Source organism: Somniosus microcephalus, chromosome 8, assembly GCF_052327205.1.
Source record: "Somniosus microcephalus isolate GS21.2 chromosome 8, FLI_Smic_1.0, whole genome shotgun sequence".
Lineage (NCBI taxonomy): Eukaryota > Metazoa > Chordata > Chondrichthyes > Squaliformes > Somniosidae > Somniosus > Somniosus microcephalus.
In genome coordinates this window covers 35,366,202-35,390,652 of record NC_140994.1, presented here as the reverse complement: position 1 = coordinate 35,390,652, position 24,451 = coordinate 35,366,202, and the positions used below count along the sequence as shown (strand labels likewise).

At 39.7% G+C, this 24,451-nt stretch overlaps 1 protein-coding gene across 10 annotated transcripts in view; it reads left to right on the top strand.

Moving 5' to 3' along the window:
• Positions 1-3,202: 3,202 nt before the first annotated feature.
• Positions 3,203-24,451, top strand: part of tial1 (TIA1 cytotoxic granule-associated RNA binding protein-like 1) — a 36,162-nt gene continuing 14,913 nt past the window's right edge. The window contains exons 1-8 of one of the 10 annotated variants that reach the window (XM_085994530.1): positions 3,203-3,346; positions 4,968-5,064; positions 10,776-10,895; positions 11,148-11,297; positions 13,201-13,255; positions 14,306-14,383; positions 17,057-17,144; positions 24,369-24,444. In XM_085994530.1, coding sequence (XP_085850656.1) covers positions 3,318-3,346; positions 4,968-5,064; positions 10,776-10,895; positions 11,148-11,297; positions 13,201-13,255; positions 14,306-14,383; positions 17,057-17,144; positions 24,369-24,444 — 693 coding nt within the window. In that variant the 5' untranslated portion in view covers positions 3,203-3,317. Of the gene's footprint in view, positions 3,347-3,547; positions 3,567-4,967; positions 5,065-10,775; positions 10,896-11,147; positions 11,298-13,200; positions 13,256-14,305; positions 14,384-17,056; positions 17,145-24,368; positions 24,445-24,451 lie in introns of those variants that run through there. The other 9 variants (XM_085994529.1, XM_085994534.1, XM_085994533.1 and 6 more) reach the window with 9 other exon arrangements.

Here is a 24,451-nt window from a genome sequence, read left to right as displayed (position 1 = left end):
CAGGTCCTACTTACCAATCAGCTGCTTCCCTTGTGCCGACGTCACTTTTAATCTTTGACGTCACTTTCGAATGTTGCCTGTTGAGGTCCGCTTTCGCTGCTGCTCCCAATAGCTCGGTCTGGGCCTCGAGCCTCAGGCTTTATTTCCTCGCTCCTCCTTCGCTTGTTCCCTCACAGGTCGGACCGCTCTCGCTGCTGCTCCCAATAGTTTGGTCTGGGCCTCGAGCCTCGGGCTTTATTTCCTCGCTCCTCCTTCGCCTGTTCCCTCACAGGTCGGTCCACTCTCGCTGCTGCTCCCAATAGCTCGGTCTGGGCCTCGAGCATCAGGCTTTATTTCCTCACTCCTCCTTCGCCTGTTCCCTCACAGGTTGGTCCACTTTCGCTGCTACTCCCAATTTCGTATCCATGCTGCCGCTGTCCCTTTTATTCCATGGGCTTCAACTTTGCTGGCAAGCCTATTAAGTGGCACTTTATCAAACGCCTTTTGGAAGTCCATATACACCACTTCAACCGCATTGCCCTCATCAACCCTCTCTGTTACCTCATCAAAAAACTTGATCAAGTAAGTTAAACACGATTTGCCTTTAACAAATCCGTGCTGACTTTCCTTAATTAATCCACACTTGTCCAAGTGACTGTTAATTTTGTCCCAGATTATCGTTTCTAAAAGCTTCCCCACCACTTAAGTTAAGCTGACTGACCTGTAGCTGCTGTGTTTATCCTTACACCTTTTTTGAACAAGAGTGTAACATTTGCAATTTTCCAGTCCTCTGGCACCACCCCCGTATCCAAGGAGTATTGGAAGATCATGACCAGTACCGTCGCAATTTCTACCTTTATTTCCCTCAGCATCCTCAGATGCATCCCATCCGGTCCTGGTGACTTATCAACTTTAAGTACAGACAGCCTTTCTAGTACCTCCTCTTTATCAATTTTATCCCATCTAATATCTCAACTACATCCTCCTTCACTAGTACTTGGGCATCTTCTTCCTTGGTAAATACAGATGCAAAGTACTCATTTAGTACCTCTGCCTCCATGCATAGGTCTCCTTTTGGTCCCTAATTGGCTCCAGCCCTCCTCTTACTACCCATTTACTATTTATATGCCTATTGAAGACTTTTTGATTGTTTTTTATGTTAGCTGCCATTCTATTCTCACACTCCCTCTTTCCCCCTCTTATTTCCTTTTTCACTTCCCCTCTGAACTTTCTGTATTCGGTCTGGTTCTCACTTGTATTCTCAACCTGACATGTCGTACGCCCCTTTTTTTTGCTTTATCTTACTCTCTATCTCTTTCGTCATCCAGGGAGCCCTGGCTTTGTTGCCCTACTTTTTGCCCTCGTGGGAATGTACCTCGACTGTACCCGAACCATCTCCTCTTTAAAGTCAGCCCATTGTTCGAATACAGTTTTGCCTGCCAATCTTTGATTCCAATTTACCCGAGCCAGGTCCGTTCTCAACCCACTGAAATTGGCCCTCCTCCAATTACGTATTTTGACTCTAGATTGCTCTTTGTCCTTAACATAGATAACCTAAACCTTATACTATAGCAAAATAGTGCAGATGCTGGAAATCCAAAATAACAACAGAAAATGCTGGAAAAACTCAGCAGGCCAGGCAACATCTGTGGAGAGAAAATGGAGTCAACATTTCGGGTGAAAACCCTTTGTCAAGCCTAAAGAAGCACAGGAAATGAAATAGATTAAGAGGCCAGGCTGGGAGAGAACAAAAGAGACATTAAGAGGTATTCAAAACGAGACAAGATGGTGATAGGACTAGTGGAGACAAAAGACGGCTCTAGATTAGGTGTGAAATGCGCTGGCATTGGGGAGACCAAACGCAGATTGGGTGACTGCTTTGCGGAACACCTCTGTTCAGTCCGTAAGGGTGACCCCGAGCTTCCGGTCGCCTGTCATTTTAATTCACTGCCCCATTCCCACTCGGACCTCACCGTCCTCGGCCTCTTGCATTGTTCCACGGAAGCTCACCGTAAACTCGAGGAACAGCACCTCATCTTCCGATTAGGCACTTTACAGCCTTCCGGACTCAATATCGAGTTCAACTATTTCAGATCATAACCTCGGCCCCTATTACATTTTTACTTATATTTTTTATCCACGCCTTTGTTTTGGCCTTTCCCCCTCCCCCTTTCTCTTTTTTTCTCTCTCCCACATAGCAGCTGTCTCCCATTCTGCCAGCGCATTTCACACCTAATCTAGAGCCGTCTTTTGTCTCCACTAGTCCTATCACCATCTCGTCTCGTTTTGAATACCTCTTAATGTCTCTTCTCTTTTGTTCTCTCCCAGCCTGGCCTTTTAATCTATTTCATTTCCTCTGCTTCTTTAGGCTTGACAAAGGGTTTTCACCCGAAACGTTGACTCTATTTTCTCTCCACGGATGTTGCCTGGCCTGCTGAGTTTTTCCAGCATTTTCTGTTGTTATTCCTTATGATACTATGATCACTGTTCCTCTACTGAAACTTGATCCACCTGACACACCTCATTCCCCAGAACCAGATCCAGCAATGCCTCCTTCCTCGTTGGGCCGAAAACGGACTGATCACCTCCTTTTACTTTGCGCCATCATCATTTCTCTCTTTTAATCATCTGCCTGCTCTCTACCTAATCACAGATATCTCCTTTTTATTTGATTAAAAATGAGAAAATGCTGGAAACAGTCAGCAGACCAGGCAGCACATGTGGAGGGAGAAACCGAGTGAACCTTTCAGGCCGATTAACTTTCATCAGACATGGACCTGATGAATCCCTGAACTGACGGAAGGTCATCTATCTGAAAGGTTAACCCTGTTTCTCTCTCCACAGACGCTGATTATTTCCAGCATGCTCTGCTTTTATTTCAGATTTCCAGCATCCGCAGTACTTTGCTTTTTCTGGTTCGGTTTAAATCTCAAGGAACGTGGTTTGAGAGTTGTAGTTTAAAATATATATAGAGAGATAATAAAAAAACAACGAAATCAACCCATAAAACTACACCTCCCAGAGTGCCCGCAGAGCTCGGTTCCTGGGTTTGGAGGAATTTTAAAAAAATGATTATGAAGCAGGTTAAACAGTCGCTTAGATGGAATAATTCGCATGGTGGGTGGGGATTGGTGAGGAAAACAACGATGAATTCGAGATGTTTTCGATGGAATAAAAAGTTTGGACGCTGGGTAAAATGTCAGCGCAGGCCGAGCGGCTGAGGCGGTGGTGCGCAGGCGCGGCGGCTGGGCTGACTCACCGGGCTCCGCCATTTCCAGCTCCTTTTCGGCTTCGGAGATTCGACTCGGCGCGGAGCAAGCGGCCGGCGGCTCGCAGAGATGGACGACGATTCCTACCCGCGAACCCTGTGAGTGAAGGAAGAAAAAAATAAAACACCCGCTATCGACCGAAGTCTTGGCGCTCTCTCTGTCTATAAAAACTTGAGGGCTTTGTTTTTTTTTTGCGTGTGCGTGTGAAAGAAAATGGATGAGGAGGAGGAGGAAGGGGGGGTGGTTAATGGTTGGCGGCTGGAGGAGTCGGGTTTCCCTCACCGGTAGAGGCCGGAGCCGAGTGCCACACGACGCAGGGTTAGTCCGGGCCTAGGCCAGGCCTAGCCTAGCCTGTTTGCCGGCGGGTGGGCCGAGGGAGGCTGGTTGGTGGCTTCGTCCCGTCGATCGGAAGGAAGGGAGAGAGAGAGAGAGGAGGGGAGGGGAAAAAAACTAAAATGTGATTTTGGCTCCTCTTTAAGGGGACAGGAGTGAGTCCATTTTGTAATGAGCCAACAAATAAAACACGCAGCTGCCGCTCGCCCGTACCACCGGTGGCGGCGGGGGAGGCGGAGAGATGATGTCGGCGATCGTCTCCCAGGGGAGGAATAAAAACTAATTAAAAAAAAAAGTGTTGTACCTTTTTTTAAGAAGGGGGGGGGAGGGCGCAGATGGTCGTAATTTGCGTGAGCTTCAAGTTATGGTTTACAAAGGCATTTGCTCCTGTTGATCAAGTTACATTTTTAACTGCTTGATGTTTTTCATATTGTTTGGTCTATTTTGGGTTTTATGTAGAACGGTGCACTTGTCCATTTAGCCTGGTAAACAAGTGGCCAAGGAGTGTAAATATTTATTTATCCTCCCTCCCCCCCCCCCCCCCCCCAACAAGATTTTTCCAAAATCGTTTGTGTTAGCTTTGCAAAGTTATTAGTGGACGCGATCTAGTTGTGTATAAGATTTACTGTTCTTAAGGATCAGGGAAAATTGCCTTGTTGGATCCGAGTTATGACTGGAACTGCTGCTGATAATTGTGATATGAATCAGATTTTTCTGCTGGGAAGAACTTGTGAATGCATTACTAACTTCAGTACCTGTATAAAACTATGGCGGATATATTCAGTTTTGATCATCTTGATTCAAACTGGTGTCTTTGGGTCTATAGTGTAAACAGTGTGGAAATACATTTGATGAATCTTTTGCCAAATGTTGATAAAGAATTAATAGATTTAAACAGTTGAAGTGCCAGGTCATTGACAACAAGCAACTCGTTTTATTTGTGTGTGCACGCATGTATACTTTTTGGTACTTGTATGTTTTAATAGTACCGCCTTTTGGCAATTTCAGCATGGTTTACTAGTTTTAGATTTCTTTCCAGGGGCCATTCAAGTCCTTCCCAAATTAGCAACTACAGGAAAACTTTGGAAGAGAAATTGTTTTACAGCATTTTACTAGACCTTGTTGCCTATGCACAGGGAGATGGCACTGTTTGATGTCATGATCTGAATCCTAACAGTAATGCTGTTGTACCACTTGTTAAGAGCAAAAGTAAACCAACTGAAATGGATTGAAGTGCATGCGCCACATGATCTTGCCTTTGGCTAGGAACAATCACAACCTGCCTAATCGATTCTTATCAGTTAAATCACTTAAGGTACAGAAATAATCTAATGTGAAAATTGCTAACAATAGTAACTGACATTCAGATGTGTAATTGTTTTTCAGCTACGTAGGTAACCTCTCTAGAGATGTGACGGAAGCCCTTATACTTCAACTTTTTAGTCAGATTGGTCCATGCAAAAGTTGTAAAATGATCACAGAGGTAAGAACACAACATTGTTACACATATACTCCCAAGAACCATATAATCTTATTGTCAGTGATTATTGAGTTCTGTTCTGCTGTGAAAGCTTGTTTTCATCCCTGAAATGGTTCTGCTGCACGTATTAGTTGCCCAAAGTATATCACTATTACAAATGGGACCAAGTTCTGCATTGATTTTGTTTGTACAAGACCAGATGATCTCAAAATGTTCACAATATAGTTTTTCATGTCTTGAAGAATGGCTTCAAGTACAATACTGTTTCTTGGAAAAACCTATACAACCATGATGGTTCACTATTTTGAATTATGCACCACTAGAAATACCAGTTGCATATACCGCTAAAGCAGTGTACATTTACAGTGAACTCTTCTGGGAGGAGTTGAACTTTGAACTGATTCTTTGTTGTGGAAATAATTCTAGTTTACACAGCTGGTTTCTAAAGTTTAACTGTTTCAGATTCAATTGCATGACCCTAAAATAAATAGGGACATTTTGTAGTATGAACATTGCAGATGTGTTCACTGGGGGGAGAAAAGCCGATGCTATGCAATCATTTTTTTGGTGACGGTAAGAAATCCTTATCCTCTCCCTGGGCCACATAACAAACGCCAATTTTTGCTGGAGGGCCACATACCCCCTGCGAGAGGATGAGCCTGCAGTGCTACTCTGAGCTGGCTGGTAGAAAGCTTTTCACAGCAGCCAAGGGGCAACTTCTCTTCTCCCTCCACTCCCCATGCACAGTGCCTTTTGCTAATTTTAGCTGCTCACTGGAGCAGCACAGTTTAGGTCAGCATCTTCACGCCATGGTAGATGACACATTCATCATTCCTTTGGTGCTCAATCATCACCATTACTGCACTTTCTACTATCACATGTACTAAATTAAATTCTGCCTCCCCACCACCACACACCCACAGTTGATATTCATGTTCATTTGCTTTTGTCTGCTTATGGACAATAAATTGTTGCTTCATTGGTCCAGAAACATGTTGATTTTTCACTGCTAAATGACTTATAAGGTTGTCAACTAAATGTGTTAGTAAAAATATTCTATTGACTACATAAATGACAGTTTGGATACATTAGTCCATCATAAAACTGGTGCCACTTCCTGGTAAACTGCAGGGAGAGAAATCTTTGTTTATTTCAAGGTAATTAGCTACTCAACGTAAGCTGACTGACTTCTCAAATACAGAATCATGGTTGACCATAGATAAATTGACGGTGGCTATATGGATAAAAGTTGAGCTGTACCCCCCCCCCGAACCAAAAAGCAATGAAGAACCCATTTACATCTCACTTTTATATTCATGCCATCGGGGTGAATGCATTGAAATGTCTCTTAGAACGTAAGAAATAGGAGCAGGAGTCGGCCATTCAGCCCCTCAAGCCAGCTCTGCCATTCAATAAGATCATGACTGATGTACCTTAACTGCACCTTCCCACGCTCTTCCCATATTGCTTGATTCCCTTAGAGATAGATTTTTGGGATACTGTCTCTTCATTAATGAAGACCAATGGGTGTATAATCCAGCAAGTACAAGAATAATTTGATAAGTGCAAAAGTATTTTTAAAAATTGCTTGTTATATGAACATACAATATGTTGCATATCATGTCCGTTTGAAGGAAGGCTTGATGTTTTGGATGGGACCCTTAATTAGTACCTTTGGTACATTAAATTTAAAATACTTATTATTAGCCTGCTGAACTCAGATCATGGCTAATACAAAAGCAAAGTACTGTGGATGCTAGAAATCCGAAATAAAGACAGAAAATGCTGGAAATACTCGGTCAGGCAGCATCAGTGGAGAGAAAAACTGTTAACGTTTCAAGTCGATGCCCTTTCGTCAGAACTGGAAAGAGTTAGAGATGTAACCGGGTTTAAGCAAGTGGGGAGGGAAGGAAAGAACAGAAGGGAAGGTCTGTGGAAGGCAGGAGAGATAAAATGGCAAAAGGGATGATGGTGCAAAGCGCAAGGAGATGGTAATGGAACAAGTAAAGAAACAAAAGATGGGTCTTTTGGTGGTGTAAATGGGAATATCCGAATCATCGGCAACATCTGCTGTCCAAAAAAATGTGGGCAGAGGTTATGATCTGAAATTGTTGAACTCCATGTTCATGATCTTGGCTACATATTGAACCCCATTTTTGGTGTTGGATTGTTACACGGTATGCCAATTTACTGTATAGTATTGAATGAATAGAAGTCATGTTTGAATCCATTCAGTCACCTCACCCAATCGGTTTAAAGCAGTTTCCAATTCGGTTATTTGTGGTTTATCTGTTCTTGAAAAATAAGAAATACTTGAACAAGCCTAGCTAAGAGAACATAACACGGACAGGACATTTTCAGCATAGCATCTTAACTTTGAAATGAGATGATTATATTAGGCCTTTAGAATAAGACTGAAAATCTTGGTTTTTTTTTTTGCTTCTCTCCAGAAGGTTGCCTGGTTGTGGGGGTGGTGCGGGGGGTGCAGGTGGTGTGGGGGGGTGCGGGTGCGTGGGGGGTGGTGTGGGGGGGGTGAGTGCATGCAGAAGGTATGCTGTGCCAGTCTAGGACAAACCCGATGGGCCAACAGAGATTTCTGTCTTTTCCTATGCAACACTCATACTTGTTACTACATTTCCAAGAGCCTGCTTACTTTGTACATTGCGATGGCTCTCTCTCACCTTCTCTACCAGGCCACCTTTCTTGGGGAAAATTGTGTAACAAAATTTCTAGCAATAACTAAACAAATACGAAGCCTGTGGGATGTAAGTGTTCAGTTTATGGATGGGCTACTTGAAGTGTGAATACTATTCAAAAACTGGCATCCTTTAATAGTTCTACCTGTCCATCAGCACTAATTTGTTACCTCAGTAATGCAGATTTTTTCAACAAATTTTGTGACTTATGATTTTAATATTTGAAATTACTTTAGAAATTTTTTTAACCCACTTGTTTGTGGTTAATTATCTGGTGCAGCTTTGCAGGTAATTTCATTGGATATTAGTCTTCAAAACTTGTACCTATTGCCCACTTTTTCATGCACCGAAGAAAGAACGACTGCATTTGTGTAGTGCCTTTCACAACCTCGAGACATCCCAAAGCCCTTTACAGCCACTGAAGTACTTTAGAAGTGTTGTAATGTAGGGAAACACAGCAGCCAGTTTGTGCAGAGCAAAGTCTCTCAAACGACTGAGAGAAATGTCCAGATAATTTATTTTAGGTGTTACTTGAGGGATAAATGATGGCCAGGACGCCAGGGAGAACTTTTCCTGCTCTTCCAATGGTGCTGTGGGATCTTTTACGTCCACCCGAGAGGGCAGATGAGGTCTTGGTTTACTGCCTCATCCGAATGGTGGCATCTCTGACAGTGCAGCACTCCCTCAGTACTGCACTGGAGTGCCAGCCTAGATTAGATGCTCAAGTCTCTGGAGTGGGGATTGAACCCACAACTGACTGACTCAGAGGATGAGGATATTACCACTGAGCCAAGGCTGACATTGGTTTATGGATTTATGGGTTGTAGAATTTCTGCTAATTTGTTAGTTTGGGGTCATTTGTTCATGCATGCTTTGCAGCATTAATACTATTTAATACATTTTCTAAAAGGTGCTTTATTAAGCAGGGTCAGTTATCTGAACTGTTATGAAGTATTGTGCGGTGCATTTATTATTTAAAAAAGACAATAAAGAGGAGCTGAAGATATGTCTTGCGCTAATTATTTCCTGAGTGGCACTGATTTCTATTATGTAGTTTGTTTTCAGGAAGACCTTGGGGGGGGTGGATGAGGAGAGATTTGAGATAATGGGACTATTTCCACTAAAGCAGAATATTTGAGATTGAATAGAAGTTTTCATATTTTGATGGGGAAGGACGTCTGGCCAGGAAACGGTGATGCGGGACCATCAATTAAAAATCCTCCGCGGGTGGGGTGGTAGTTCGAAGACATTTCTTTACACACAACTGTTAGTGCACAAATTGCTTTGTCAGGTGGAGCAGTTGAAGCAGAGAGCATAGTATTTTATCGCAATTGCCATACTAATTTTATGATTAATATCCTTTGCTTGTCAGCATCTAATTTTAAATGCTATTAAAAGCAACTATAGATTAATGTTGCACTGTTTATGAAGATACTAACCTCATCTGAACCATATTGTCCAAGTTACTGCACAGTAAAATAAAGATGTCTCCAGATTAAACCTATAATTAGAATAAGTGATTTGGCATGGCAAGTCAGGAGCAGATATTTTCACTGCTTAATTGCGGCAGCCTGCCCCCAGTTCACACTGCACAAAGTGTAGAAATTTGAGCAAATTCATTTACTTATCTAAGTTATGCTAAATCTAGTACTCACACTTGCATGGGCCTGATATAATGCAGAGGAAGTATATTGAGCATTAGAGTAAGTTGCTGTTTTTATGAAAATTTCTGTTTCTCTTCTGCCCCCACACCTACCCAAAGTGTAGTTGCATAGAGTATTCCAGACTATTTTCTACAATTTGTATGGAGCCATACATTTATTAGTCATTTCTATCATTTAAATATTGGTCTAAATCTTCAACGAAACTTTTTGTTTATGGTACATTTGTACAACCACCCATGAGTTTTTTTTTTCAAGGAATATGATGTGAGAATTCTACTGTAACTCCATTAGTTTATACTTTATACAATAGAAAATTGTATTCAGGTTTGATTTTGCTAACTTTTCTTCATTTATTAATGTAATTTCCCATGTGGATTTTCAGTGACTTCATTTAACTCTCATTTATGTCACTGATTTTAAACGGTGAAGAGAGATGTTGTGAAACTCAGTAAACCAAGGACCTTTGAATCCCCTTCAGTGACTTTATATCAGTATACCAGTGCTGAATTGACATTATTTCAACACAGCATTGCTGCACTGACCATGTGGCCCATTTGTGTTGAGGTTGAAACTAAATTTGCTGCAAGCTTTATTATAGGGCTTGAAATGTTATTCAGATGTTCAGTTCACTTCGAAAACCAAATCATAATGCAGAAGCTTACAAAAAATGGGTGCAAAACCTAGAATGATGGTTGCCCAATTCTTCAAACATTGGAGGAGACGCAATGTAATTTATGCTTCTGCCCTATTTGCTGACTACTTGGCTTTAACTGTTGGGGGTTTCATTATTTTGGAGACCTGAGTTTGTGTATGCATTTCAACTTGGGAGCATGTTGACTTCTAGCAACTAACAGAATACTTGGTGTTATGATGGGTAATGTATCCAATCACATTGTTCATTTTAACCCTCTGAAGATTACAGTAGCATTTTTGAATCAAAATGCAACATGTAACATCTGAGTTTTCAAATACTGCGTGTGAGAAGTGTTTTAGTTTCCTACTTTTCATCTATTTTGTAATTTTTATATACATAGGGGAAGAAGTAGACACATTTTTGAGGCAGAGCTCTGGGTTAATCATACATAGTCACCTTAATGATCTAGTAGAATTAATTTCTATTATGAATTCAAATTTGTGAGCAAGTACCATCTTGCATAGAGACATTTAGTGAACTCTTAAGCTGCTTCACCTGCCTGTTTGATATTCTATTTAATATTTACCTGTAAATTGGATTTTACTCTTTTAAAAACAAAACTGATGATGTTCATGTGGCAGTAGTCATACATACCTTCTTCCCAGATAAAAATAACCCCCTTCACTCGAGACATACTTTCAGCTCCATTCCTGATTACAGATTGCAGACGGGCAAGATCAGTGTCACAGCAATTGCAGCAGATCTCTGCAAAAGTTAAACCCTCACAATATTTGCTATTCTTTGCCGCACAAAACATTGGCTGTGGAAGTTAGCCAACAGGTTAGCAATTTTTACTAATGATTTTAGGGTTCAACTCGTAAAATACTGATTTTTCTTTATATTTTAAAAGCCAGGGGAAGCCCTGTATTACATTAAAAATGTTCAGAAATGTTAAATGTTCAGTAATTTCCTTTTTTTGAATTGTTTCTGTTTGTGGACAGATTGGCTATAAAAGTTAAAGGCTATAATGTAGATCTGTAAGTATTTCATTTGTTTTCATTGTACTAAGTTTTCATGAATTTTTCTTCTCAGCAAACCGCAAGCAGAAGGGTGAACTCTTCTGTTGGATTTTCTGTTTTGCAGCATTCAAGCAATGATCCATATTGCTTTGTGGAATTCTATGAGCATAGGGATGCAGCAGCTGCATTGGCTGCAATGAATGGCCGTAAAATAATGGGTAAGGTAAGCTATCGTATCTAAAGGGTGAGTGAGGAGAGCATTTAAGCTGGCAAAATAAAAAGAAATAATAATGCTGTTCTACTTGAAGTGCCTGTGTGTCCAATTCCTTGGTTAGTAGAGGAGTAAAAGAAATTGGTTTGGTTTTGCAGATTTTTAGAAGGCCTATTTGGCTGTAAATTTTAACCACCACTTTAGCCCCCCCCCCCCCCCCCCCCATAGAAAATGAAATGTTCTCAGTGATATGTAATGTACCATTTGATAAATCAGACTTTTTTAACTTGAAGAATAATCCATTAGATCGTAAGGTAATGTTTCCCAGCTGACTGTAAAATGAGGACGGTGTGAAGAAGTCCCAAATTTTATAATAAACTCTAATAACCATACTTGAGTGAGTAAAATGCTAAAGAGCTCTTTACAGACTACTTAATAGAACATTGGGAAATGTTAGAAAGGGCCTCAGAAATGGTCTGAATTGTAGAGCTGTTTTTCTTAAATTATTCTACAACATAGCTCTTGATTCTTGACTTTTCAACTATTCTTAACCTACGGGCTACACAAACTAGTATATTGACTACACATTGCTTTTATTGTGGGGCAGGAACTTTTCAGTATTCAGTCAATACAAACTAAAGGAATCCCATAGTTTATCTGGACTGTAAGTACAAAACTTTTTTTTATCCGGGACCGACGTGGTGCCGGTTCATCAAAAATTCCGGATAACTGACAGCTATAGTAAAAGATAGGGAGAGCTGAGAGCTCCGTATAAAGCAACAAACCCTGTTGCTTAGCAACAGGTTCAGAACAATGGCCACAAGTTCCAAGTGTCTCTGTAGCTCAGCAACAGCTGCAGCCACACCCTTGCACAGCAACAGATCGAGGAAGGCAAGTAATAAAACTTACCTGAACCTACTCCTGAATTTTGCCGGTTAACCGAGATTTCTGGTTATTTTAGGTGCCGGTAAATCGAAAGTTTCCTGTGTGGGGCCAAAATTAATTTGCACATTCAGTAACCAAAACACATTTACTAACAAAACTATTATTCCAAATAAACAAGTTTAATAAGGTCATAAAGGGTGCAAACAAAGTTCTAAATAGAATACAAGCTGGGAGGTAATGTTAAATTTATATAGAACCTTGGTTAGACCTCACTTACCTGTGCGCAGTTCTGGTCTCCATACTACAAAAAGGATATTGAAGCGCGAAGAAAGTGCAGAAAAGATTTACGAGGATATTATCAGAATTTAAAGGATACAACTATCAGCAAAGGTTGAACAGGTGCGAGCTCTTTTTCTCTGGAAAAGAGAAGAATGGAAGACCTGATAAAGGTCTTTAAAATTATGAAGGGGTTTAATAAGGGTGGATGTGGAGAAACATTTTCCATTTGTGGGCGAGTCCAGATCAAGAGGCCATAAATAAAACGTAGACTTTATCAGATCAAATGAAGAAATAAGAATTTCTTTAAAGTGGCAAGAATGTGAAACTTGCTGCCATGGAGTAGTTGAACTAGACAACATTAACACATTGAAGGGAGGCTTGACACATACATGAGGGGGGAGGGAGGGCAGGGTCGGAAGAGGTAATTAGGTAGAGGAGTCTTGTATGGCATATAAATACCAGCATAGACCAGTTAGGCTGACTGGCCTGTCTCTGTACTATAGCTTCTATGTAAATACAGTAAATGTGCCATAACACACCTATTAATCTATTTATACAGCTAATGTGAACTCCGTATAGAATATAAACATTTTTACATGGTTCCATCTTTTATTATGCAGGAATAAAACTATATATCTTTTTATTTATAACTCGCTGTACTTTTCAAGCTTTCAAATGCTTGTTCAATGTGAGAAGCTAATTGTAATTGATGATTTTAATGAAGTGCTTCACTTTTTAAATTACTTTGTAGGAAGTCAAAGTAAACTGGGCAACAACACCAAGTAGCCAGAAGAAAGATACAACGAGTAAGTGCTATGTTTTTAAAAAAAAAAAAAAAAAAAATTCAACATGTTGACGCTGAGTTTAATCGGTTAATCCCTTATCAATAAATAGAATGTTACACATGTATAGCAATGCTGTAATGCTCTAGTGCACGTGCACATTTGAAAGTGATTTTTAACTCTCTGCCCCACTTGAAGTAAATTGGGTAATCCAGTTGCTTTGGAGCACTCTGATGTATCTTTTTTTTAATTTTGCATCCAAGCCTTTACTTAAACTAAGCGCCTCTACTGAAGAATGGTGTAGTACTGAAAGGTCTTGAAGAGGAAGAGAGAAACACTCATTGTAATTGTCAGTACAAGAGCTGAGCCTTCCAATTCTGGGCTTTGAGTTGGGTAGATGTTCGACCCAGTAATGCATTACAAGTCAGCCACATCTTTTGTACGTTCACTTGATATGGAAACATTTTTCCTTCTGACTTGACTTTTCTAAATTTTGGACTCTACATTTCCAAATGAATGAGTCAAACTCGTTTGACCAAATTGAAAGCTTTTATTTCCTGTCACTTTTGGGGGTATCAGAAAGGAAGATAAATGTTTCAGACAGCTGCTGTTCCTTTACAAGCTAGATAAGTTATTGATGCAACTGTATTTATTGCGTAACATTTGAATTGACGCAAGACTTCCTGTTTCATTACTCCTTTTCTCGGACTTGTGTTTGCTGTTTCCTGAAAGCTTGATATTTAGTTACAAATTAAGCTACATATGGTTAATTCAAGATGTATAATGGAAATATGCAAATATTTGGTCCTGGAATCCAACCAGCAAGAAATAGAAGTAGGTTGATGGCTTTTTTAAACTTCTTGATGTTTATAGAGTGCGAGTATTTCTGTGGTGCTTCATTGGAGAGGCTGGCCTATTTATCTGTCCATGTAAATTTACTGAATGTTCTGTATGGGAGAATGTGAATGGTTTCAAGACATTGTATGAAAGATGTAAACTGTAGTTTCATCTGCAGCAGAGGAAAGCTCTTTTCCATATTTTTTTTAAATTGAAGGCCTTTTAAATGTTTTCTAGAAGTAGACAAGAGGCCCATTTATTGGTCCAACTATGCAGATGTGAATGACTTTGTGCCTCAAAACACCTTTCCGTTAGGTAACTTCAAATCCTTTACTGGAATAACATTTCAATGTTGTAACCCACAGAATTCAGCTGTTTTCACAATTGTCCTAAAGCTCATGCCTGCGTTATTTACTTGCTCTGATAAAAGGCACTCAAGCGTATAAAGTTTTCATTATTTTTTCCAAAGTAAACATTTTGTAACTCTGTTCAAATTGAGAGAGGTACCATATTGGAAGATGCTTTCCACTTTTAAGGCATCCATGTTAGCATCAGGTATAGATTCAGAGTAAACAACTCATTCTCTGCTCTAGCAGTGTGGCTCAATCCCAGTTTTAGAAGACCATCTGCAGCATTCATTATATTTTCCATTTTGTGACCTCCCACCCCCCGAGAGTGAGACTGCCAATTTTGTGTTGTGGATCCATGCACGCCAGGAATTGGGTTGAGTGCCTGAACTCATTTTGTGTAGGACAGTTGTAACTCGTGGTCAGAAAATACTTCAATCTGTTAATCTGGGCTAAATTCGAACTCCAATCCCCAAAGTAAAAGAATGTTGCCCTGTAGTGCCACCCAAGGTTTTATTTTGCACCTAATAGTTAAAGAAAACTTCATGAAATTAGTATTGCATTGGTATTAATTAATGTAAATATATTGTGCACAGTTGGATAAAGCAATTTATGAAATTACATTTTGTCATGTGATTTAGGACATAAAACATGGAATGAGGGAAGGCCATTTGGCTGACCAAGGCTGTTCTTTCCACACTGTCCAACCTGCCCCTCTTATACAATCTCTTGAGGAACCTTGTGTATAAATACACCGTGGCCCAGATTTTCCAATCGCGGGCAGAGGGCTGCGATCTGGAAAAATCTGCGCCCTTACCTGAGGGCTCCCGGGAGGCGCAGAGTTCCGCTACTAGGCCTCTCCAAACTGCCGGTGCACAGGGCCCAGGTATCCCAGAGGCACAGGCGGTTCGCAGCGTCCCTGGGATCACATGGGCCATGGGGAGCCAATCAGAAGGGAATCTCCCTTCATACATTTGACAGGAAGACCTGTCAAATACAGGAAACTTTGTGCTATCCGGCACCGACGAGACCGAGCTGTTGCCGTCCCATCAAAACTGCTGGACAAACCAGCGCTAATGTTGAAACATACGGAGATTTTGAGCTCCGTATCTGGCAACAAACCCTGTTGCTTAGCTTCTAAACAGTTGGCCGTACCTTGCAGAGCCTGACTAGTGGGGGGGGGGGGAGAAAGCAACAGAAAGGGGAAAAAAAACTAACTAAACGGCTCCTGATTTTTGCCAGTGGCTCGAGCATTCCGGACAGTTAACCTCCGGATAAACCAAAGTTTCATGTATATGAATGGAGATCACCGCCAAAAACATAATAAAACTTCAAATAAATTAAAAGAACACATTTTTAAAATGACTTGAAATTACATAAATTAACTATTAAACAAATTTAAATTTTTGGAAAAAATTGTTTTTAATGGGGCTAAAAATAAACTTGACTTTCTTTAGTATTTTTTTTAAATGATAAATCAGTGGGAGAATTTATAAAAAAAAAAAAAAAAAAGCTTTATTCAACTCTTATCCTAGTAAAAGCAGGCCTTGTGCGTGTACGCCCGTAGGGATCGGAATTTCTGCCGCTTTAAATCTCAAAAGTAATCCAGCAAGACTGAAATATTCATCTATCTCCATTAATCAACCCTGGCCTGCTGCTCATCACAAACAAAATTCCTATCCAACCCTAACTCCAGCAGTACAGGAACACTTGTCTCCTGTGGAGTATTTGACTATCCCTATATTATAACCTATATATATTCTTGTTCCCAACATGATAATTATCCCACTTTTTTACTACCTTTTTGATGGATTTTTCAAAATAATACAACTTTCTTATATACATAATTCCTGTTCCCTTCTGTTAATTTTAATATTCATATGAAAGTCTATGTGCCATTACTTGCTTCTCTGCCTATTTGTTCCATATATCAAATCGACTTTAATACTGACATTTTTCACATGGGCACACCACTGGTTATCAAGCAAATATTGACAACTTCTATTTATATAGTGTCTTTAAAGAAGTAAAACATCCCAAGGCGCGTGATCAAACAAAATTTGACAAATACATTGCAAGAAGTTGTAGCCAATAATCAAAGGTGTTAATGGCAAGGGGCTTGAGAGAGAGAGAACTCTACACCCCCCCGAGCAGTTTTTTTTCAATTAATAATACTTGCTTCCTGTTGCAAAGTCATATTTTAATTCCTAGCTAATTTGACATTAAATTTATTTAAATATTTTGTATGTAAAACTTCATCAGATGACTTTTGAAAATCTAGGTGAGGTATCACACCCGGTTATTTATCCTCCTAGAATTGCAATAGAGTAATGAAGTGACAGTCTGTTTTAAATTTTTGCTGAGACTTCATTTGACTTCTGTAATCTTTAAGCAGTGCATCACTGTCAAATTTTGTTTATAACATGTTACATGTCCTTTTAGTATCAAGCTGCACGGTTTGCTGTCAGAAAATGCGTTTAGCTTTTTTCTATAAAGCCAAGCCTCTGATAGAGGCAGGTAATAATGAATACTTAGATCATTAAACCATTACAGTGATATACAAATTCAAATCGATATATTTTCAAAGTTTACAGGAAAAAATATGTAGGATTGCATTCATTGTTTGATATTGTCTTCTCAGATCATTTTCACGTGTTTGTGGGTGACTTAAGTCCTGAGATAACCACAGAGGATCTAAAATCTGCATTCGCCCCCTTTGGTAGAATATCGTAAGTATTTTCCAGTTCTTTAAAATTCAAACATTGTAAATTGAGCATTTTCATTTATCCAAGCTCTCTTTATAAAAGAAAACCCAATCAATTCAGCACTGAAACTGGATACTCCCACTTGAGTTCTGTCACTTGACAGTTGAAGAGGATTTAAACCTTTTTGCGTAAGGAAAATGCAATAGCTCTTCCAGTTATTTGGTGAAGCCTTTTTACTCAAAAGCAGCTGATTAAAATAAGATCTCTAGGCAGGCGATATGTCTTGTAGGATCGGCTATGGACTAGTCAGTAGCTTGTCACCTGCATAACACAAAACTTCAACTGTTTAAAGGAGAAGGGATATCGTTTTTGAGATGTCAATTTTCAGTTATCGGTTAAAGGAATTAACAACAAAATTTGGCCGCACATTAAACCATATTAGGTAATTATATTAAGATAAAAAGATCCCCCTCTCCCTGCAGGACTAGATAGCTGAGGTCATGGCTGCCGTTGGTGGGGTGAAAGAGATCTGGGATGCACCGGAGGACAGAATTCTGAGGTTACAGAAATAGGGAGGGGCAAAGCCATGGAGGGATCTGAACACGTGAGAATTTTAAATTTGAGATGTTGCTGGACAGGACATGTAGGTTGACAAGAATGGGACTTGGTGCGAGTTGGAATACAGGCTGCACAGTTTTGGACCAGCTCAAGTTTATGGTGGGTGGAAGATGGGAGGCCTACGTGAGAGCATTGGAGTAGTTGAGTCTGGAGGTAAGAAAAGCAGGCGATGGATGCTAGAGATGGAAGTCGGCGGGCTAAGCTATCTCTTTTTCTTTCTCTCTCTCTCAAGTGATGTATGTCCATAAATATAATTACCGAGTGAAGCAAGGTTTTGACGTGTGGCTAAATTTTGCGTTTAGTTTCTGCCCAATATTTGGACAAATAAATAATGCTGATTTTCATGACCTTGCAAACCACATTAGAGGAAGACTGGTAGCGGTTCTAGTGTTGGTGACTTTGTTGTATTTGCTGGAATAGGTGTAGTGCTAATTCTTTAAAAGTCTGTTTGAAGTACATCGTGTTTGAATTGGAATCCTATGTCCGGATGTAGTTCGCTTTACTTTAGACCTGTCTCTGCGATCCCTGTGTTGCTGGTACCAAAATGCACATCTCCTGCATTGTATCTGTACAGTATCTTCGTTTCTCTCTGCTATAATAAAAGACAGCCTTTTTTCAATTGTAGTTCAAAAATACACTGTAGTAATGCAGTTTCTGTTGCTTGTCCTGGATTCAGTGGTTCGAAGGGTTATTTTGGGAAACCTGTGAAAGATATATTGTTTTGAGCTGGAGTTGTTTTATCCAGAGCAGCTGCAAGACAAACTGTCCCAAGGAAAAAAAATTACCCATTTGTGTTGCCTTTTTCAATTTTATATAGGAAGAAGTTAACCTATTCTAAAGCTTTTGATAAATCTGGTATACGGAAGTCAGATAGAACTATGCCTCAATTTATGTGAAACCATGCCCTATATAAAATACCATACATACTGTAAGTCCATGCCATTGTCCAAATCATGGCAGATAGTGAGTTTGTCTATAACTGCCAAGGATTTGAAATAGTGTGTGCACTATAAAGTCAATATATGCAAATACTGTGGTTTAGTTACTATTATAAAATTTTTTCATTTTCTGATTTAGTAAATGAATATGAGAAGCTTGTCATCCTGTTCTATGGCTTCCCAAAGTGCACGTTTTTGCATTTGCACAAATTTTGGGTTGAAGAATTTTGTTGACTAATCAAAAATGTCAACGGTAGTAGAACATGCAGATTTTTAATCACAGGCTGTGGGTGCTTGAACAGTGGCTTATTTTGAATTAAAATTTAGGATTACCGCTTGATTTATTAATTTCTGTGATCTGGTTGTTCATATTTAGAGCTTATTTGGAAAATGTGCATATTTTTTCAGTGTGTACTCTTATCCAGTTAAAAATCTGCCACATTAATGCTTACATAGGGGAATAGTTTAGTGTGAAGTGTTTGTGTATCTGTGCTTTTAAAAATAGTTTCCATTTGGAGCTTTATTATTAACTAGCTGGGGGAGCCCGGCTTTGCCAGGGCTGTTTTGGGGCGGGCGGTTTAAATCGAGTGCCAGGCTTTGGGGCCCTGTCTGTGTCGCTTTGTGAATCTGCTGCCGGGCAAGATTTCTACCTTTTTCAATACCTTGAAAGTGAAAGTACTTATAAAACGTTTTTGGTAAATCTTGTTATTTTTAAAAGAGATACTAACTTTTAAAGTAGTTTGAGCTGGAAGCTGAAGGCATGGCACTGAAACAATGGCTGCCAGATCCCCGAGATGAAAACGATTAGTCCCGCCCCCACACACACACACACCGATTGGTCAACCATCAGGGGACCGTACTGTAGGATTGGTCAATCGTGACGGCACAGGATTGGTCGAACTTTGACGTCAGTCAATCAATGCTAGCAGATAATGAGTTTAATTTTGAAGGTTTTTTGCATAAGGCGCGAACAATTTTCGTCCAACCGAAAAGTAAATACGCTTACCAGCGTCCCGGAAGCGTAAGCTTTCTTCGGAGGTAACGCGCGTGTAGGTACGCGGTATAACTTTCGAGCGCATAGCCGGACAGACGCACACCCAAGGACAGACAGATCGACCGCTTATATATGATAGATGTAGAAGCTCTTGTTTTGTAAGTACCGCATCTACTTACAGGTTGAGTAAAGATGGTGTGATCTTTGGTACAGCTATTCAGCTGGGATTGTAATGTAACTGCAGCTGATACTCAGTCGGTATTTAAACTGCAGAACTTAAAATTAAAAACGCCATTGGCTGGTTGCAGTCACTGTTCATTTGTAATGATTGTGATGTTGGCTGTTTTAATAGATCTTTCAATGGTTTGATGTTAGTAAGCAGAGTTTAGGTTACACAGCACTTTAGCTTTCTCCTGGTCAATAGCAGTGTGAGCAGCTAGTAACAACTGTGGCTACCATTCATGCCTCTTATCAAATATGCTCCAGATATAGTCCCACTTGGTGCCTAAAATTGAAACAACTCAAAATATTCAGGGCCAAGTAGATTACCAACAAATTAGACTAATGTTTTAAGAATTGATTTGTTAGTAAGCTCCATAGCTGCTAGAATTCTTCACTGATTCTCTATTAACTGGTCATTTTAAGTGGACTGTTTGCATTTTATGTCTCTCGTTGTTTTATTATTCAGCTATTTTACCTTGTACCTATTCTGTGACATAACTGCTTATTACTTTGTCATTTAAATTTTGATCTGAAATGGAATGAATTTACAGGCAGTTAGATGCTTAGCAAGTAGGTCACTGTAAATAATGACAGAAGAGAAAGGGAAATCACCAGGGGTGGGTCGTGTGTGTTACAAGCATTTTATGGGTTTTGTTTCATTTGTTGACCATTTGTATTGTGAAAAATCTGGGTGATTGAGGACAATCTTGGTTATTTCCCAGGTTGACTTGATTTGCACAACTTGTGCCTATTTACATTTAAAATTGAGAGTCTTCAATTCATCATCCAGTGCACATCGATGTGTTTTTATGAAGCTGAATCATAAACTGGGAATTAAGTTGCTTTAAATTTTATATTGCTTTCAGTTTGATTTTAAGAGCAGGGCATTGTACTGAAACATGTTGTATAATTAAATATCTAGTTGAACAGGATATGGTTGGTTGCATTTTAAGTGCTATCATCTATATCAATGATTTGGATGAGGGGACCAAATTTAATTTATCCAAGTTTGCTGCTGATACAAAGCTGGGTGGGAATGCAAGTTGTGAGGAGGATGCAGAGGTTTCAAGGGGATATAGACAGGCTAAGTGAGTGGGCAAGAACATGGCAAATGTGAAGTTCTCCACTTTGGTAGGAAAAATAGAAAAGCAGAGTTTTTTAAATGGCGAGAGATTGGGAAATGTTGATGTTCAGAGGGACCTGGGTGTCCTTGTACACGAATCACTGAAAGTTAACATACAGGTACAGCAAGCAATTAGGAAAGCAAATGGTATGTTGGTCTTTATTGTAAGAGGATTTGAGTATAAGAGTAAAGACGTCTTGCTGCAATTATATAGGGCCCTGGTGAGATCACACCTGAAGTATTGGGTACAGTTTTGGACTCCTTACCTAAGGCAGGCTATACTTGCCATAGAGGGAGTGCAACGAAGGTTCACCAGACTGGTTCTTGGGATAGGGGGATTGTCCTATGAGGAGAGATTGAGTAGACGAGGCTTATATTCTCTGGAGTTTAGAAGGATGAGAGGTGATCTCATTGAAACATACAAAATTCTTACAGGGCTTGACAGGATAGATGCAGGGAGGATGTTTCCCCTGGCTGGGGAGTCTAGAACCAGGAGTCACAGTCTCAGAGTAAGGGGTCGGCCATTTAGGACTGAGATGAGGAGAAATGTCTTCACTCAGAGGGCGGCGAATCTTTGGAATTCTCTACCCCAGAGGGCTGTGGAGGTTCAGTTGTTGAGTATATTCAAGACGGAGATTGATAAATTTTTGGGTATTAAGGGAATCGAGGGATATGGGGATATTGCAAGAAAGTGGAGTTGAGGAAGAAGATCAGCCATGATCTTATTGAATGGCCTACTCCTGCGCCTATTTCTTACGTTATGCTACGCTTGAGGATGGATTTGAAGCCAGGCCGTTTATGGTGCTAGGGATTGCGGGGCTCTGAATGTAATTGGTGGGGGTGAGGGTGGAGAAGATCTGGCTGAGGATGAAACTTGGCCAATGCAATTCAGTAGACATCACTGTGCGTGCAAAAAGACTTGTGATCAAATCAGAGGAACCTGCCAGCAGTTTGTGTATTCAGTTTTTCCACATTGATTTGCTGGTCTGGATACTAGCAAGACCTGCTTTGGTAGGTGGCCTGCTCTGATGGCCAATCTTCTAGTATCCTTACTAGAAATCAAATTGGGTTGTGTAGCAAAACTCTTGTGCTTTGAAGTCTAGATACCTGTACCATGATAAATGGGGTATTTGTTTAGATGGTGTGATGCAGGCCTGTCAGATTGTTAATATGGCTTCCATGCTTGGGTAGTTTAAATTACAATACCAATATGATGTGTTTCTACATATTTAAGCTATTCGATTTCCATTATTGGGGTAGTCTGCCATGTAAATAAACTTTAAGTGAATGCTGGAGCCTTAATTATTTCCTGTGACAATAACATAATGGTTCAGAATTTGCTTGTAGGGCATCCTGCGGCGAGCACTGTGAGTGGATTTTTTTTTTTTATTCCACCCCTTCAGCTCCATATTTTTGCACTGTAAATAGCTGGAGTGCAAGCTGATGAGGCATCTGGGACCTAGGTGAACGATGGGACCCATAGTCTTTATCCTTAAATTTAATTGGTTAAGAAGATGAGAAGGAATAAAGTTAATGAATAACTGAGAAGGAATAGGGTGAATGAAGAGTCAAATTCAATACAGAAAGCAATAAAGGGGGGAAAAGATTGGAGAGGGAAAGAGACAGGGAAAGTAAAAAAAATTAAAGAGCCACTTGCAGGAGTGAGACTTCAGTTTCAATTGTTCCCTTTCTGTGCCTCTAAGGTTGGGTAGCATGTCGGGGTCATTAATCACCCCATTAACAGGATCCTTGCGCCGTGAAATAGCAGCCCTAACTTTCTGCGGTGAGTTTAATTCATATTTACGGTACAAATCCAGCAATTTCTTGACTCTCATGAGGAGGTTGACCGCGAATCCCGTTTTTGTAAGGTTAACAGTGGAGCGTTGCAAATCGTCCAGCAATTTGTGGCGATTCGTAACTGACGGTGTAGCTCTTCCTCGCCACAAATTGCTGGATTTTTTCACGCACTAATAATAGCATGCTTCGTGAACTCCATTTTTTTCCATCAAATTATGGGCCATTTACTCAACTGGACAGTATAGATTAATATGTAGTACCAGTTTTCTACCAGTAGATGTTGCTGGCAGACTTTGGAAATATATTTTTTAGTATTCAAAATGCATGCTAGGGCCACCGCATCCACCTTGGCGCTTGCTGTTTCTTGGCACCTCTTAATTAAAAATGAAAGGTTCATTACATGCTACACTACAAGATGTATTCAAATACATAAATTAACACCTCTTTAAAATTCTCTGCTTGCTTGCTTGCACTTAAACCTACACTTTTGAGTATCCTTTATACTGTTGATTACCTGTGTTGTAATGACATTGGTCTGGTATGTATTGCTTCTTTCGTTCTTCTCATCTACTTCAGTTATCTAAATAAGCGAGTGTAAATTTCAACAGAAGAGCACTTGTAAGATTGCTTGTACACAGGCTACAGAAAATAATGGAGAAATGTGCAGCTTTTTGTAGTTCAAGTCATCATTAAAAGTAATAGCATTCTGGTTATTTTACAGAATTGCTGTTAAGAATGGACAGGATCCCCATGGCTAACTGCAAGGAACTGTGCACACTGGAAGTTCATTAACTCAGTTGTAGTTTTTTTTCTCATTTCTATTTATTCTCTTTTTTATAAATTTATTAGACTTGATTGTTAACATTTTAATGTGCTCTATATAGTGCGAATTTCGTATTCCCAATCCTATTGACGTGCTTACAAATCCTATGTAATTGTTGTTCGTACTGGTGTGCTTAGTATTGTTTTAGTTTCATATTCATTTTCTAAATTTCTGAAAGTCTCAATTTTTCAAAATTTACAGCTGCCCACAGTCCAAAAAGAGGGTAGAGAATTGACCATACCAAGAAAAATAAAGAATTCAGTTAACAGGCGATGTATGCCTTTTTTAATTCCTATTTTTTTTCTCTTTTCTGAATTTTTATATTTCAAGTATTTGTGTGGCTAGGTAGAACACACATTATTAAAGGCTCTATATAGAATTGCATGGTTAAGGAAAATTGGAATCGGAATTGTATTTTGTACTACAGACTATTTCACAGTTTAGTGCTAGTGAGGGCTAGTCTTTAAAATCTATTGAAGAGTTCATGGTTTCCAGTTCAATATAATTAAACCGAGTTCAGGATACTACACTTTGCATGTTTGCTATTTACCGCTACACTAAAGGTTAAGCTGTAACAAAGGATAGAACAATTAGTTATATTATGGTGGGATTATAAATATCCCATTTTTTTTTCAAAGTTGACTTGTGCTGACAATACAGTGTGTGTGGTTCCTTTTTATTTTGTTCAAGGGTGTTTTACATTTTTACTCATTAGTTGTTTCTGTTCACACAGGGATGCTCGTGTTGTAAAAGACTTGGCAACTGGGAAATCTAAAGGCTATGGATTTGTGTCTTTCTACAGTAAACTGGTAAGTT